General features: G+C 42.8%; 1 protein-coding gene across 1 annotated transcript; it reads left to right on the top strand.

Annotated features, from left to right (window-relative positions):
• The first annotated feature begins 417 nt into the window (after positions 1-417).
• Positions 418-4,451, top strand: LOC147615030 (uncharacterized). Its single transcript, XM_086780026.1, has one exon. It carries the CDS (start codon positions 450-452, stop codon positions 4,449-4,451), a length of 4,002 nt encoding a protein of 1,333 aa, XP_086636152.1. The 5' UTR covers positions 418-449.
• Positions 4,452-17,290: the final 12,839 nt, after the last annotated feature.

Below are 17,290 nucleotides of genomic sequence, written 5' to 3'. Positions count from 1 at the left end.
AAGAAGATAATATAGAGAGAGAGAGAGAGAGAGATGTAGAAAGTGATGGGAGTGGTGTGTTCACTTGTCTCCATAGCATGGGGAGAAGATTATAAGAGTTTGTCACAAGGGGAACTTTACATATCGAAGCAAGATGAGAATCTTAAGCATGGGAGCTAATTGAAATTTCTTTTCTCCTAGCACTCATTTAAAGTTCAAACCATCCGCCAGTGGGTCAGTCTCCACTATTGAGTGAGTCTAGTCCTTCTGATCATGAGTCTAGTGAGTCTAGTCCTCCCATCCGGGGTCGGGGCCCGGCATCCACCATCCGCCAGTGGGTCGTCTCCTCCACTATTGACTCTCGAGTCGTGATCATTATTGGCCTTTTTGGGTTATAAAATAATGTTCTTGGGCAGAAGGATTCATGCAGCAGAACATCTATTTTTGAAAGCTGGTTTGGCAGTCTGGCGATGGCATTAACGATCCGCACCGTGCAGCGTCTAGGCATTCTTTGTAGCATCATGATGTTATTATTAGGAAGGGCTGTAATATGTACGCCAGCTAAAACCTCACCCTCCAGTAATGAAGCCCAAGCTCTGCTGGCGTTCAAGGCGGGCATCACCCGTGATCCTTTTTCACGGCTTGCATCCTGGCACGGCACAAGCAACTCTCATTCATCCGCAGCAGAGAACCCATGCAAGGGGGGCGCTGGCGGACGAGCTGCGTGGGCGGGCATCGTCTGCGACGCCCAGAACCTGCACGTAGTCGCTGTGAACCTCGCGGGCTTCGATCTGTCTGGCTCCGTGTCCCCCTCTTTCGCGCTCCTTCCTGCTCTTTCCACACTCGACCTCTCCGACAACAACCTCTCCGGCAGTCTACCCAGCGGCCTCTTCCTCCCCCACAGTGCCCTTCAACACCTCAACCTCTCCTTCAACCTGCTCAACGGCGAATTGCCGGAGTCCCTCGGAAATCTTTCCGCCCTCCTCACCCTTGACTTGAGCAGTAACGTGTTTGTGGGTGGAATACCGCCATCACTGGGTCAATGCAAGCAGTTACAAACGCTCGTTTTAGAAACAACTGGCGGATTTATCCCGCCAGAGATTTGGCAGCTTCCGGCTCTAAGCGTGCTCGTTATTGTCGACGAATCTGGGCTTCTCAATGGGTATCTGCCGGAGAGCTTTTCTTTTTGTCACACCATAACTGAGCTAGCTCTGGTGGGCTTCAACGCCACAGGGTCAGCCATTCCTCCCTCATTGGGTGATTGCCAGCAGTTGGAAGTTCTGTTCTTGAATGTCATCGGACTACAAGGCCTTATTCCAACGGAAATCTGGCGGCTCCCTTTGCTACAGACCTTGGTGGTGGAGGATGCTCAGACTGCAAAAACCATCGACAGCACGGGCCAAAGGCCATTTAAGCTTCATGGATCCTTGCCGGAAGATTTCGACTTCTGTCCAACCATAACACAACTGGCTGTTGATGGGGTAAACCTCACAGGTGAGATTCCTCCTTCCTTAGGACGTTGCACATCTTTAAACCTTTTGGATTTGTCTCACAGTAGCCTCCAAGGTCCTATCCCTGCAACGTTACAAAACCTCACTAGCTTAGAAACGCTGCATCTCGTAAGTAACAAGCTCACCGGTGGGATACCGGCATCACTCTCTCAATGCTCACAGCTAGTAGATTTGAGATTGGCGGATAATCCGCTGTATGGGTCCATTCCTAGGGAGCTAGGCGAGCTCACGAAGCTACGAGAGCTATCTTTGTATAGCGCCTACCTTCTGGGCCCAGTGCCGGAGGAGCTCGGCAACTGCACTCAATTAGAATGGATTGACTTGGGGTATCAAACCCTGGGGATTGACTGGGGGGTCTCAGGAGGTGTGGGCAAAATACCAGATTCCTTCGGGAAGTTGACAGAGTTGCAGATGCTTGCCTGGAGTGAGAACTCTATTAATGGGGAGATCCCTATCCAAATTACGAATCTCACCCAGCTTCAGAACCTGCAGTTGATATCCACCAGTCTAGTGGGTAGAATTCCTCCTCAAATAGGCAACCTCTCACAACTGCGGGTCTTACACTTGGAATTGAACAGCTTGAACGGATCCATACCGCCTGAACTTGGTCAGCTTCCAAACATACAAGAGATAGAGCTCGGCACAAACAATCTGTCGGGCATCATCCCAGATCAGTTCCTTCATGGCTTGGCCGTTGGCGGCTCCATAACAAGTCTCTTTATTGATACTAATCAGCTGGAAGGCGTCATCCCTAGCTCCATTGGAAGAATACAGACGCTTCAAGTCTTGTACTTAGGAAAAAACCGCCTTCAAGGGAACATTCCCTCTACCTTGGGAAATTGCACAGCCCTGCAAGATCTCACCATCGACAACAACAGGCTGGAGGGAGAAATTCCGGTAACTCTGGGCCAGCTGAGTGCATTGAGAAACAGCTTGTTGATTGGAAACAACAAGCTTTCTGGAAGGATACCCAAGGAGCTTGGCAGGTTGGCACAGCTTCAAGTGCTTGATCTTTCCAACAACGCGCTGAGCGGGCCTATTCCCAAGGCTCTGGACAACTGCACCAATCTTCTGACACTTCGCCTCTTCCAAAACAACCTCACGGGGACGATAGAGCAGTTTGATCTTTCCAAGATGCAGAAGATCCAGACGTTCACAGTGCAGCAAAACAGCCTCTTCGGAGGTCTGCCCCGTGGTTTCACAGATTGCCAAGAGCTTGTACTCTTCGATGTGGGGAATAACAACCTCTCAGGTGCTTTCAATTTTACTACAACTGGATTATCAAAGCTGCGGGTGCTTGTGATGAGCTACAACAAGCTAAGCGGAGAGATCCCCGGGTGGGTGTGGAAGCTCCCCCTATTGCAGGCGCTCGATCTTTCCAACAACCGCTTCAGTGGCAGCATGCCAAACACCGTCACCCATCTCAGTTACTTCAAGCTAAACCAGAACTCCACTCGAAACCAGCCGACGCTCTACGAGGAGCTCCCCGTGACGCTCAACTCCACTCGAAACCAGCCGACGCTCTACGAGGAGCTCCCCGTGACGCTCAAGTTCAGCTCTCAGGTCCTTGACTACATAGTGAGCAGTAGGATCTTCTTCGATGTTTCGATGAATCTCTTGGAAGGTGAGATTGACGAAAGCTTCGGGGAGCTCCTGGGCCTCACAGGCCTCAACCTATCACATAACCTCATTCAAGGCAAGATTCCGCCCAGCCTTGGCAACCTCATCTATCTGGAAGTGCTAGACGTCTCCTATAACAACCTCACTGGTGGCATTCCTCCAGAGCTGTGCTTGTTGGGCGGCCAGCTGAGTGCATTGAGAAACAGCTTGTTGATTGGAAACAACAAGCTTTCTGGAAGGATACCCAAGGAGCTTGGCAGGTTGGCACAGCTTCAAGTGCTTGATCTTTCCAACAACGCGCTGAGCGGGCCTATTCCCAAGGCTCTGGAGAACTGCACCAATCTTCTGACACTACGCCTCTTCCAAAACAACCTCACGGGAACGATAGAGCAGTTTGATCTTTCCAAGATGCAGAAGATCCAGACGTTCACAGTGCAGCAAAACAGCCTCTTCGGAGGTCTGCCCCGTGGTTTCACAGATTGCCAAGAGCTTGTACTCTTTGATGTGGGGAATAACAGCCTCTCAGGTGCTTTCAATTTTACTACAACTGGATTATCAAAGCTGCGGGTGCTTGTGATGAGCTACAACAAGCTAAGCGGAGAGATCCCCGGGTGGGTGTGGAAGCTCCCCCTATTGCAGGCGCTCGATCTTTCCAACAACCGCTTCAGTGGCAGCATGCCAAACACCGTCACCCATCTCAGTTACTTCAAGCTAAACCAGAACTCCACTCGAAACCAGCCGACGCTCTACGAGGAGCTCCCCGTGACGCTCAAGTTCAGCTCTCAGGTCCTTGACTACATAGTGAGCAGTAGGATCTTCTTCGATGTTTCGATGAATCTCTTGGAAGGTGAGATTGACGAAAGCTTCGGGGAGCTCCTGGGCCTCACAGGCCTCAACCTATCACATAACCTCATTCAAGGCAAGATTCCGCCCAGCCTTGGCAACCTCATCTATCTGGAAGTGCTAGACGTCTCCTATAACAACCTCACTGGTGGCATTCCTCCAGAGCTGGGCTTGTTGGGCAGCCTATCCGTGGTTGACGTCTCGCACAACCACCTGCAAGGCCCCATTCCCAATGCCAACAACCTCAACACCAGGTACAACTACACCAGCTTTGAGGACAATCCGGGCTTGTGCGGGAATCCCTTGCCCACACTTTGCTCGGCCAGTGGCGGTGCTAAACCTAGCAATACAAGTACGGGGTCAAAACCACATGATCGTAAGGCAAAACTTGTGCAATGGATAAGTGGCTTTGCATCCCCCTGGGGCCTGCTTATAGGGTACCCCATTGGGCTTTTCGGGGGCCTGTACTGCTGCCGCCTCCTCCGTCGTCTGAGGTGAAGCTGCCTTCACATGAATAATGCAAGAATTGAACTTACACTTTTATCATTTTGTACAAACCCCGCTAATAATATATTTCGGGCCTTTGGTGCATGTGGCCGTGTATGTTTGAAGATTTACATTCTATCCTCTCCTTTCATAGAATCTGTACATGATGAGATCAATGTTGAGATAACATAATCTTCCTAATAGGGGCCCACAATGAGGTAAAAAAGAAAACCAATTAATTAACGAAAGACTAGCAATATTATTGAACCTTTAACTATTCTAATGTTCCACCACATTACATTAAGATTATAAGGTTTTTTAAACACGATGTATCGGCGCGAAAGGAGTTGGTGGTAGTTGGTATCCGTCTCGTTTTTTTGGCGAGGAGTTGGTGGCATGGTACCTAGAGGCCAGCATGCGTGCGAGGCTCTGTGTGATCATGCATGTGTGTTGGCGTAATCTGTTTCTTCAACTGAATAGCAATACCTAGAGGCGCCAGCACGTGTGCGAGGCTCTGTGCGAGCATGCGTGTTTGTTGCCGTGTGTGTGCCCGCGTGCGGGCGTACGTGTTGGCGTCTGTGTGTGTGAGAGAGAGTGCCGAGGGAGGAGGAGGGTCTTCTTGCTTTTTCGAAATGAAATCGTTAATAATAAGGGGCTTGCCCAAGAAAACTCGCTTGACACTTCATAGCTCGACTAGCAGTGTTTTGCATCGTGTGCGCCAGTGTAATCACTTGAAAGATCAAGAAATGTCATTGTTAGAATGTTTCTACCAAATGTGAATCCATAGGATTTTTTGTCATGAAAAATTAAAAATATCTTTGGTTTTATTATGGTTGTCTTTCTAAAAGGTGAGTGAATAATTTTTCCTGAATAGTTGAGTGAATAGGGCCCTACAATGAGTAATATAATTATAACTAATAAATAATCAACTTAATTAACATAATTAATAGTTAAGTAATATAACTAGCCATCTATCATCACGGGCCCAAAATGTGGCTCTCGAACATCGGGACGCAAGGTGACCCATCTCCCCGTCTCACCATTAGCCATGGGCAAATGCAGTGTCCAACCAACTATGCATAATTTTATATGTTTTTAATCTATATTAGCTTGGACTAGAAACCCCTTTCCCCCGATTCCCAATGTGCGAGGTACCCGCTGATGTGTTGGTCCTTGCCACCATGACTTCTTCTGCGTGAGCCTGATATATATGTCCTCTTGACAATGCAACACTTGCCTTGTTAATTTGAAGTACCATGCCGCTATGTTAGTTTTCATGAATGCCTTATGTCAGAGGCTGATTGTTGATGTAGTTCAGCGATAATGTAGCGCCTTGGCTCCTGAGTCCTATATATTCTATCTTTCTTGGCGTTGTAAATCCGAGAGTTCTTAATGATTTTCTATTTGTGGAGGAGATTGTCCTCATTCATTGTAAATCCGAGAGTTCTTAATGATTTTCTAGTTGTTGAGGAACTTTATCTTCTTGGCCCATCATCACACCATTCTAATCATCTACCATTCCAATCTTTGTTGTCAATGTTGTTAAGGACAAGGTTTTCTTGGTCAAGTCAAGCCCTAGATATCTTGACACCAAGATAAGCTTTACGTGTTCTTTGCCATTGATTCCTTGAATCCTTGGGTTCGTGTTGGGGAGTTGTTGCATGTGAATTGTTAGCCTTTAGCCTCTTGGAAGTCTTGGTGTGAACAATTACTTACACACGCACACTTTTGACCAAGTGCTAGCTTTCTGGGCATCGTCAATCCAAGATTTCCTAGTGATTTTCCAACTGTTGATGAGGAGATTGACATCATTCATTGTCATAAATTTTATCTTCTTGGCCCATCGTCATACCATTCTAATCATCTACCATTCCAATCTCTGTTGTCAATGTTGTTAAGGATAAGGTTTTCTTGGTCAAGTCAAGCCCTAGATATCATGACACCAAGATAAGCTTTATGTGTTCTTTGCCATTGATTCCTTGGATCCTTGGGTCTGTGTTGGGGGGTCGTTGCCATGTTTTGTCACGTTTGCATGCTTGGACACCAACCTTACTAACACCGATTTGGAATGTAATGGTTCATGTCCCTTCTACCTTTTGCACCCTTGTTTAGGTTTCTTTGACCTTTAAGCCTTGATGAATATATTTGTGCTTATGCACAATGTTCTCTTTCTTGAGCCTATATTAGCCTTCATGACACTGTGTCATTGGCCTCTAAATGATCCCTCACCTTTGGAAACTTCAACCCCATGAGCATGTGAGCCTTCTTTGCCACTCAAGTATGAAATCTAGACATTTATCAACCACTTCCCCTTGGTATGCTACTCCCAAGTGTCATTGATTGTATTTGATATTTAGCTTGCATCCTATTTACCCTACTCAGCTTGTTGTAGATGCTTTACTACATGTCCAAGTTGTTCCTTAGACTTTGGTAGAGTACACTTGCGCTTTGCCACCTATACTTCAAGCTATTTATGTTTATAGACTTTCTTAAACTCTAGTCAATTGACCTCTTGGCCTCATGGTCCACCTGTAGGATGTCCACTCGCTCACTAAACCTTCTTCCCCAAAAGTGTCATTAACTTCATGGTGCACCCTTGTGACCTCATGTAGCACCTATTTTGCTTGGTTCCCCCTTAGCCCTTTCTGACTTGATGGAGCATGCATATATTCATGTTGTCCTTTCATGACTTTACCTCTGATCCATGTTGGGTTGATCACTCCCTTCATCAATCTTTGGGTTACATCAATTGCTCTTGATTCTAGATTTGGTTGATGTTTTGAAACATGCACTTGCTTGTTTGGGTTTTGGGTTTGACAACAAGATGTACCATTCATTTGTTTGGCAATGTGGGTTTATATCTATGCACATGTCCAGCTCCATTTGCTTGCTTGGGATATAACCCATAAGAATGGGCTGGCTCGATCTCTTACTGTATTCAAAAATGGTTTTGGATATTCAACTCACTAGCCTTTTTCCCAGTGGCATCGTGGCTTTATGTGGTCACCCAATAGCTCGAGTTTGCTTAATATTTCCAACCTTTTTCTTTGGTTTTGGATGTTTAGCTTTGTGCCCCTTGCATCAATGGTCCACGACCTTATGTGTCCACCTAAGAAAAACCTTATAGGCTTGGGCTCCATTGACCTAGCCATGAACTTCATGCTAGCTTGAGGGTACACCTCATCTCGGTTGCTTTCCTTTGGAAAAAAAGGAGACATCGTCATGAACACACACACACACACACACACACACACACACACGTATATATATACACACGTATACTTATGGTAAGGTTTTCTACAATGCACTACTTGACACAAGTTCTAGTCATAATTTACTCTCTTTTTCTACATAGAATGAGTCGAGTAAACCTCAAGTTGAAAAAAGAAACTCGAGAGTAGAAGGTATCAGCACCCAAAATAGCGAAGTGCTTGGCTTTCTTGAAACTATCATATTAACAAACACTTGGTCGGTAACTTTTTGGTAATGCCTCTTAGAACCTTGAGAGGACAAGTCATTATTGGATGGATATGGATGAATGCAGCTCAATGGAAAAATTGACTGGGCCATAGGGAGTGTTTGCATGGTAAACATATTAACAAACACTTGGTCGGTAACTTTTTGGTAATGCCTCTTAGAACCTTGAGAGGACATGTCATTATTGGATGGATATGGATGAATGCAGCTCAATGGACATGTCATTATTGGATGGATATGGATGAATGTAGCTCAATGGAAAAATTGACTGGGCCATAGGGAGTGTTTTCATGGTAAAAATCCATCCACACCCAATGCACTACAACACCTGCACTTGAGTGCTACAAGGACGAAGCCTCACCATCAATGCAACCCAAGGCTACTTCCACACAACATCTACTTCCAACTTTTCATCCACATCTTTTGCGAAACAAACACCAACGGCCAATAAAGACCCAAGCACAAGAAAGCCACAACCTATCTTCAAAGTTACTCACCTTGCTCTATCTCGACAACCAAAAGCCTGAAGGCCCATGTGAATTTGTTTCTACAATCAAGCCAAACCTAAGGCTACTTCAAGGTGTGGATTTGGGTTCTGAAGCGCAATCTAATCATTCCAAGAGACACTAATGTACAAGCCTCGCCAAGAGCTAGGCCACCTTTAGTAGTTCAAATGTAGACAAGGGAAAGCAAGTCATGATGGAATCTTTGCCATCCCTCCCTCAAAAATTTTGGATTCTCAAAAATCTTCAAAGATCGCACTCTACCTCAAGGAGGGAAACAAAATATGCTCATACTTCAGTCTCTTCTATATTAATAATAGAGGCTTCACATGTAGCTTCTTCATCAAGATCACCCTTATCTCAATAGGTCGCTCACGATGAATTTGCTATGTTGGAGATGCTTGATGTCTCCTCACCCTAATTACCTTGCACTCACCCTAGCACTCTATGAGATGTTATTACCCACACTAGATGTCCATTCTCGGTGAGTCTATTGATGATTTTGAAGGAGTGATATGCTTGACCAACTTACCTATAGTATTTATGCCCTTCGATAACCATGATACAGTGAGACTAGTGCCTAATCATCTAGCAAAAGGTTATGTTTTAGGAGACCAAAGTGGGGGAAAAGATCAACTTAGTGACATTGAATTAGAGCTTGCTCTTGTAAACTATGGTTATCTGATGACATGAGCTTGCCATATAGGAATGTTTTATAGGTTATCAAATTGCAGTCTAGGAATTTCCATCATTGCATTTTATAACTTGAAGAGCCCATGTAGCAGACACACAAACTTGATATGCACCAAAATCTTCAACTTGCTCACGTGTACCTCAACTTTAACATTAGAATTGTTTCTTTACTTCTATCACATAGCATGTAGTGCGTAAGTGGGCTCGATCGAGCTTCGAGTAAGTATGCCAAAGAGGGAGTGACGAGTAGCACTACAAGGAAAAGCGACCATAGACATGTTTTGACAACGTGCTTTAAAATGTTACGAGCGCGTTTATAATCGCATCTACAGACACATGTCTATGTACGTATCTATTTATGCAGCTATATGCGCGTCTATGATAATATAGATGCGCATATAGACGTGCATATAGAAATATAAATAGATGCCTTTATCTCCTCTATTATAAACGCGCTTATAGATGCACATATAGATACATAAATTGATGCGCTTATAGACGTGCTCTAGAATTTTAAAAAAAATTCCAGAGAGCTGCCTGTGTAGATGTACAGTTGCATTTTCTACACATGCAACTGCCTTTTTCTGCACATGCAGCTCTCTGGTTTAAGGTTTTGCTTACTTGTACATAGACGAATCAAGATTAGCAAAGATATCAACATAAAAACTCAAATTAAAGATAGATATGCACAAAAAGATTTTTGAAGACACTTCGAATATTGATTAAAGAAGATGAGAAATTACATTTTATATCCAAAACTTTCTCCATACATGATCGTAGCCACATAAGGCTTGAATAAAAACATAGATACATAAAGAAGATGAAAAATTTCATCTTATATCCAAGAAATTTTCCATACATGATGGTAGCCACCTGAGGCTTAAAAAAGAAACATAGTTGCATAAACCAAAACTATACATGAAGAAAACCTACAAGGAAAACTACTTGGAGGAGTCATCACTCTCCGAGTCATCTTGTCCTCCTTCTTGTCCACCTTGTGCCTACACAAAGTGAATATATATATAAATAAAAATAGAAAATATTATAAAGGTCAAAACATGTTTTGTAAATAAAAATAAAAAGTATTACCTGCATTGGTGTTCTTCTTGCTCGATTGTATTGGTCGTCGGAGATGATCCCTTGATCATGAAGGTAATCCCATGTATCTCCTGTGGCGAGGATGGTAGCTAGTCTCTGCTTCTGCTGGGGTAGGATCTCTACCCACAATGTCACGCTGCTACATCATAAGACAAACATTATAACACAACTCAAATAGAGAGAATACAAAGAAAAGACATGAAGTTGCACTATACATACAAACTCGGCCTCCCATGATGCACGACCTCCAGATCCGAAGTGTGACGATCCATATTGGTCCATTTGTATTCGCCGTGCTTCTCTTTGTTACTAGTTCACTACTCCTTATAGGACCTCCTTCTTGGCTTTCTTCCACTCACCCTTATGAGCAGTAGATGGCTTGTCATGTCCATTTTGACTGGCATCTATTCGAGCTTTCTCATCCTTTGCATGTCTCCTTACTAGAGACCTCCTATTCTTAAGTATGTCTTTGATTTTGTGTTATGTCCATCTAATGTTAAACCTTTGGTTATGAGGATTAGGATACTTCTTGTGGATAGCTTTAATGCAATCATCCGCTAGGCTCTTCCTTTGCTGCTTAAAATGTATAAAGCAGTCTTTATAGTGTGCAAAAACTACTTGGCGCAAGTAGTTTACCACCTCCTTCCCACAAGAGTCATCAACTATGCCACCCACATCTGTGATGTCATAATATGATATATCACCATGATGTGGTGGTGACTCTGAAGCACTATCCCCACCCTCGAAGCACTGCCCTAGGCATCCTCTATCTCCTCTACCTCCACTCTGAGTTCTAGTGCGGCATGAGGTACGACCGCCACCACTATCTCCATGACTACCCTCCCTACTATGATGACGGCTACCACTCTCATGAGAGCCATGATGACTGTGAGGTGTCACATTTCCTGAAGGTAGAGGTGTAGGAGATGCTATAGCACTTATTACTGGGGCTGACGGATAAGGGGTGAATGTAAAGGTAGCTGAAGTGCCTAGCAAGGGTAAAGTGCCTGGCAAGGGACTCTATTGGGCTATGGGCGGACCTGATATGGTAAAGGGGTGCATGCTGCATAGGCTACCAACTGCTCGGGGGTGGGAGTATAGCCGAAGATGCCCTCTATCTCCCTAGCAAACTGTCATTGAGACTCGATGAAAGCCTCAACTTGAAGGTCTGTGTGGGACAAGAGGACAAGGACCCAGGCCACATCTATACAAGCAAAGAAAATATTTAAAAAATATTATGAAATGAAGACTTCCCGGCTCTTTAAGTCAATTGACCCCGGGAATCATCTCATTCTTCAAAACACAAAAAATAAATAAATATTAAGAAAGCATGTAAGCCATTATGCAAGAAGCCGAGAATCATCTCATTCCCGGCACTATGCGTTATGTAAGCTGTTACGCAAGCCTTGCATAAAGCATTATGCATTAGGCCTTATGCATAAAGCTTTTGCATGAGGCTTATGCATAAAGCACTATGCATAAGGCCTTATGCATAGTTTTATGCATGAGGCCTTATGCATAAAGCTTTATGCATAAGTCTCATGCATAGCTTTATGCATAAGGCCTCATGCACAAGCCTTATGCATAAGCTTTATGCATAAGTCTTATGCATAAAGCTTATGCATAAGGCTTGTGCATGAGGCCTTATGCATAAAGCTATGCATGAGGCCTTATGTATAAAGCTTTTGCATGAGGCCTTAAAGCTTAACATGAGGCTTATGCATAAAGCTTAAAGCATAAGGCATAAAGCTTATGCATAAAGCATAAAGCTTATGCATAAGGCTTATGTATAAAGCTTAAAGCATAAGGCATAAAGCTTAAGCATAAGGCCTTAAGCATAAAGCATGAGGCCTTATGCATAAAGCTTAGCATGAGGCTTATGCATAAGGCATAAAGCTTAAAGCAGCATAAGACATAAAGCTTATGCATAAGGCATAAAGCTTAAGCATAAAGCTTAAAAAAAGGCATAAAGCTTAACGCATAAGGCATAAAGCCCATGCATAAGGCTTATGCATAAGCATAAGGCCTTTAGCATAGAGCATAAAGCTTATGCATAAGACTTATGCATAAAGCTTAAAGCATAAGGCATAAAGATTATGCATAGTAAGGCTTAAGCATAGAGCTTAAGCATAAGGCCTTACGCATGAGGCCTTATGCATAAAGCATGCATGAGCATTATGCATAAAGCTTAAGCATAAGGCCTTAAGCATGAGGCATTATGCATAAAGCATGCATGATCATTATGCATAAAGCTTATGGGTAAACCTACCAAACAAATCCCTAACACCCAAGGGTGCAATAATAATAGAGGAAAGATATAAAAGCACTTACCTCTTTTTCATGATGTTGAACTTGAGAGGATTAGAGGACCTACAAGACCAACAAAAGGGTGAGCAAAAGATTAGTAATGCATACATACAAACCAAGAAAATATTAAGAAGATTAGTAATGCATACATACAAAAGATTAGTAATCAAATATTAAGAAAATATAAGCTTATGCACAAGGCTTATGCATAAGGCATAAAGCTTATGCATAAGGCCTTAAGCATAAAGCATAAAGCTTATGCATAAGGCTTATGCATAAAGCTTAAAGCATAAGGCATAAAGCCTATGCATAATCCTTATGCATAAAGCATAAAGCTTAAGCATAAGGCCTTAAGCATAAAGCATAAAGCTTATGCATAAGGCCTTAAGCACATGAGGGCTTATGCATAAAGCATGCATGAGCATTATGCATAAAGCATAAAGCTTAAGCATAAGGCCTTAAGCATGAGGCATTATGCATACAGCATGCATAAGGCCTTAAGCATGAGGCATTATGCATACAGCATGCATGAGCATTATGCATAAAGCTTATGGGTAAACCTACAAAGAAAAATCCCAGCACCCAAGGGTGCTAGGCGGTGTCAAGAGGCCAAGCGTCGTAGAGAAATGGCAGAGGCCAAGCATGAGGCATTATGCATACAGCATGCATAAGGCCTTAAGCATGAGGCATTATGCATAAAGCATGCATGAGCATTATGCATAAAGCTTATGGGTAAACCTACAAAGAAAAACCCCAGCACCCAAGGGTGCTAGGCGGTGTCAAGAGGCCAAGCGTCGTAGAGAAATGGCAGAGGCTTCACAAAACATAGAAGTGGTGGAGGATTGGAATGATGGAGATACAAGCCCACCACCCTTTCCTCATTAGAGATGGTGGAGGAAGAGGTTTTAGAAGATATGGTATGTGCTCTATTTGCCAATGAGCGTAGTGAAAATCAAAAAGCCATGGAAAATAATCACCTTTATAATGTAGCTTCAACCCCACTTTTTGAGGGATGCACATATTCCATTCTACGCACTACTCGAGTTGCTCAACTTGCAAACATGGAGCAATGCAAGTTTGAATGCACTTCTCAAGTGAGTTTTCTACTTTCATAAATTATCTACTTCCATTATAGATATATAAGAAGAAATTATTTTTATATATTAATCTATTTGATTGTTTTATCGATAGGCTTTTGTCGAAGATGCTTCCAAAGGAGAATAAATTGCCAACCTCAAGAGACCAAGCAAGGTGCTTTGTGACATCTCTTGGTGGAGACTTGGATTATACTCACATCCATGCATGTATCAAGATTGTGCTCTCTTTCGTGGGATACATGCGGTGGCTCAAGAGTGTCCTATTGTGGTGGCGAGCCAAGATATCGAGAGGATCTTAAAGGTCTTCATGTGCCGCATAAGGTATTGGGACATTTTCCCATCATTCCTCGCATCCAACACATGTTTAAGTGCAAATCTATTGCAAAGCTCATGTCATGGCATTCCTCTCATCGATCCAATGATGGAAAGATGAGAATTCCCATAGACACTCCTGCATGGAAGCACATCGAGGAAATGTGGCCAAGCTTCAAGGAAGAGTCTAGACATTTGAGACTTGGATTGGGTATGGATGGTGTTAATCCTTTTGGAATCAAGAGCACCTCATATAGTATATGGTCAGGGGTAGTGGTGAATTACAACATTCCTCCATCCATGGCAATAAAGAAAGGACATGTCATGTTATCTCTTCTCATTCCTGGGAAACATAAGGTAAAGAATATGGATATATATCTTGATCCCTTGATTAATGAGCTTGAGATACTTTGGAGAGGTATCCATGTGCATAACATATGTCGGCCTCCATCTCACGAGACTTTCTCTTGAAGGCCATATTGATGTGGATGATGCACGACTTTCCTGGTTATGGCGAGTGTTTAGGTGAGTCAAATGGGTTTCTGTTCATGATGATTCTTTATATCATTGTATTATTTTTTGACATGCTTGAATGTCTATGTTGTTTAGGTCTCTCCACATCTGGATACCATGCATGTCCTATTTGTGGTCCATCATTGGTGGCATCTAGGCCAAAGCGCTTGAAGAAAGTGATATATGAGAATCATCATCGATTTCTCCCTCATCATCATCCCAAATTTATTCGTTCTTGGATGGGAATCCCTCCACATACACTAACCATGGGAGATTGGAAGGCATTATGGAATGGAGTTGAAAGTCCTCCTCCCCCCGGCATGAATAGGTAATATATCTTTGACATAGAATTCCAATACAAGCTTTGGATGAAAAGATAATCCTCTTAATATTTGTTGTTATTTGATAAGGTACTCTATCTTCTTTCGCCTACCATATTGGACAAGCCTCAAAATCAACCATCTTCTCGATCCAATGCACATCTTCAAGAATGTCGCCTCTAACATTTAGGAGCACTTGAGAGGAACACGTGACTCCTTTCTTGAAAGAGAGGATCTACAAAGCATAGAGAGGATGCAAAGAGCTTGGCCACGAGAGGGACCAAATGGGAAGACAATTCTACCTCGAGCACCTTGGATATTGACAAAGAAGGAGGGGAAGTTGGTGAAAGATGCCATTACTACATTTTGTACTGCAACGGGGTGCATGAGGTGTTTAAAAGGTGCCTTCACAAAGACAAAGAAGAGAGGTGTTGAGCAATTATATGGCTTGAAGTCCCACGATTGGCACAAGATGCTTCAAGTAAGTGAAACATTGAAGTTGTACATATTTAAATTGTTCAATCATGATGTATCTAATCATGGTGTATAAATGTTTATAGTTTATTCGTCCTACAAGCATTTCCAATTATGCATCCCACGAAGTGCGAGAGATGATTTATAAGATGGGGGAGCTTGTGAGGTTTGTACCCCAAACACTCGTAGCCAATTTTCTACACGCGTTTTCCTCAAAATGATTTGTTTATTGTTTCACATTGTAGATATGTGAGCTCAAAGGAAATCGATCCATGTACACTTGACTATGCAGGGGTCATGGAAGTGGAGGTGGTTTATTTGGTGGAGGAGACATTCTCACGGTTAATTCTCACAAGCCAACTACACTTAATGGTTCATTTAATTGATCAGATTGCCATATGTAGCACTGTGCATGCTCGATGGATGTCCTTTCTTGAGCATTTCATGAAGACCTTGAAGGATTTTGTAAGGCAAAATGCAAAGCCAGAAGGTAGTATGGCTAAGAGTTGGTTGGTAGAAGAATCACTTGTTTATATATCAGAATACCTTGCCGAAGTGGATCCCTCTCTCCCTCACCTATGGTGCAATGAAGAAGACTTCTCATGTTCCTCAAGGAAAGGGAAAGACCAAAGTCATGGATACAGAGATGCATAGTAAGCTTAATACCTTTTGTGTGCTTAATAGTGATGTGATGAGAAGATGGGTGGCAAAGTATGAGGATGAAAAGGTAAGAAGACAAAGTGACAGGTCGGCAATCCGTAAGCGCCATGGACGTAGTAGTGTGCCATACCTTGAGCACCTATGATCACTTCCCAAGGATCTTGATGTAGATTGGCTACATGAGGAGATGGAGAGAGTCGCGCAAGACGAAAACATGCATATCACATTGGAGAAGTGGGAGTATGCCCGAGAATGCTTCAAAAAGGTAAACAAACTTGTGTTCTCAATCATATTTTAGTATGGTAAACAAACTTGTGTTCTCAATCATATTTTAGTATGTTAAACTTGTGAAAATTTATTTTGAAGTATTTAACACCATATTGGGGAATATGGGAATTTCCCATAAGTTTGGGACACGTGGTCAAATCTTTGGATTAATCATAACTTGAACACCGTTACTCCAAATTGAGCGCTCTATAGCTCACTAGATTCCATTTTCCAAGCGCTTTCCAACAATAGGTCACATGATATGGTTTTGAAAAACCTATAGGCATGTTATCCAGGTCCCACCTTTTTAGTATTCAAAAAATGGGAGTTGGAAAATTCCCAAACTCACGAATATAGTGTTATTTATAATTTTTTTTTATCTTGGTATAGTGCACAATGTTTAATGCTTTGTGGTCCGAGGGTAAACATTTTCGCACACAAAGGATTGATGAGAAGAGGAACACCCAAGATTGTGGGGTAATTGCTAGCTTTGAGGGAGCCAATGGATCCATAGATGATTATTGTGGATTGATCCAAAATATCATTAAGCTTGACTTTCAAAGCTTCTTTGTATATATTTTGGATGTCAAGTGGTTTAAGGATGTGGTGGAAAGAGGTCCTAATGCAACAATCAAACGTCATGCAAGTGGCTTTGCGACCATTGACTCTACAAAGTTTTGGCAAGGAAAGGATGGGACTCTAGTGCTACCACAACATTGTGAACAGGTACACATAATTATTGGTAATTACAATATATGCATTTACAGATAGTAGAGATGTAATTTTTTTGTATGATGTACCTTTGTGCTTGAATAGGTTGTGTATCAACCAATAATTGAAAATAAGAGATGGTGGCATATAATCCCAATCTCACCATGTTCAAGAGACATTTATAGAACATTCACCCACATTGAGCATATGGAGGAGCATGTCAACTCAACTATGGAGGGAGATAGCTTGGAAAACATTGATGATGATCGTGCCATTGGAGATGATGATTGTGCTATTGGAGATGATGATATTGCCTCTCATAGTGATGATTCTAGTAGTGGGATGGATCTCTTTGTAGATTTGGATATAGGCATGGACATTGAGATAGATACTTTAGCAAGGGTTGACCTCATTGAAGA

The sequence above is a fragment of the Cibotium barometz genome, chromosome 41 (genome assembly GCF_041138505.1).
Source record: "Cibotium barometz isolate CiBa-2024 chromosome 41, ASM4113850v1, whole genome shotgun sequence".
NCBI lineage: Eukaryota > Viridiplantae > Streptophyta > Polypodiopsida > Cyatheales > Cibotiaceae > Cibotium > Cibotium barometz.
This window is presented reverse-complemented; position numbering and strand designations above follow the sequence as displayed.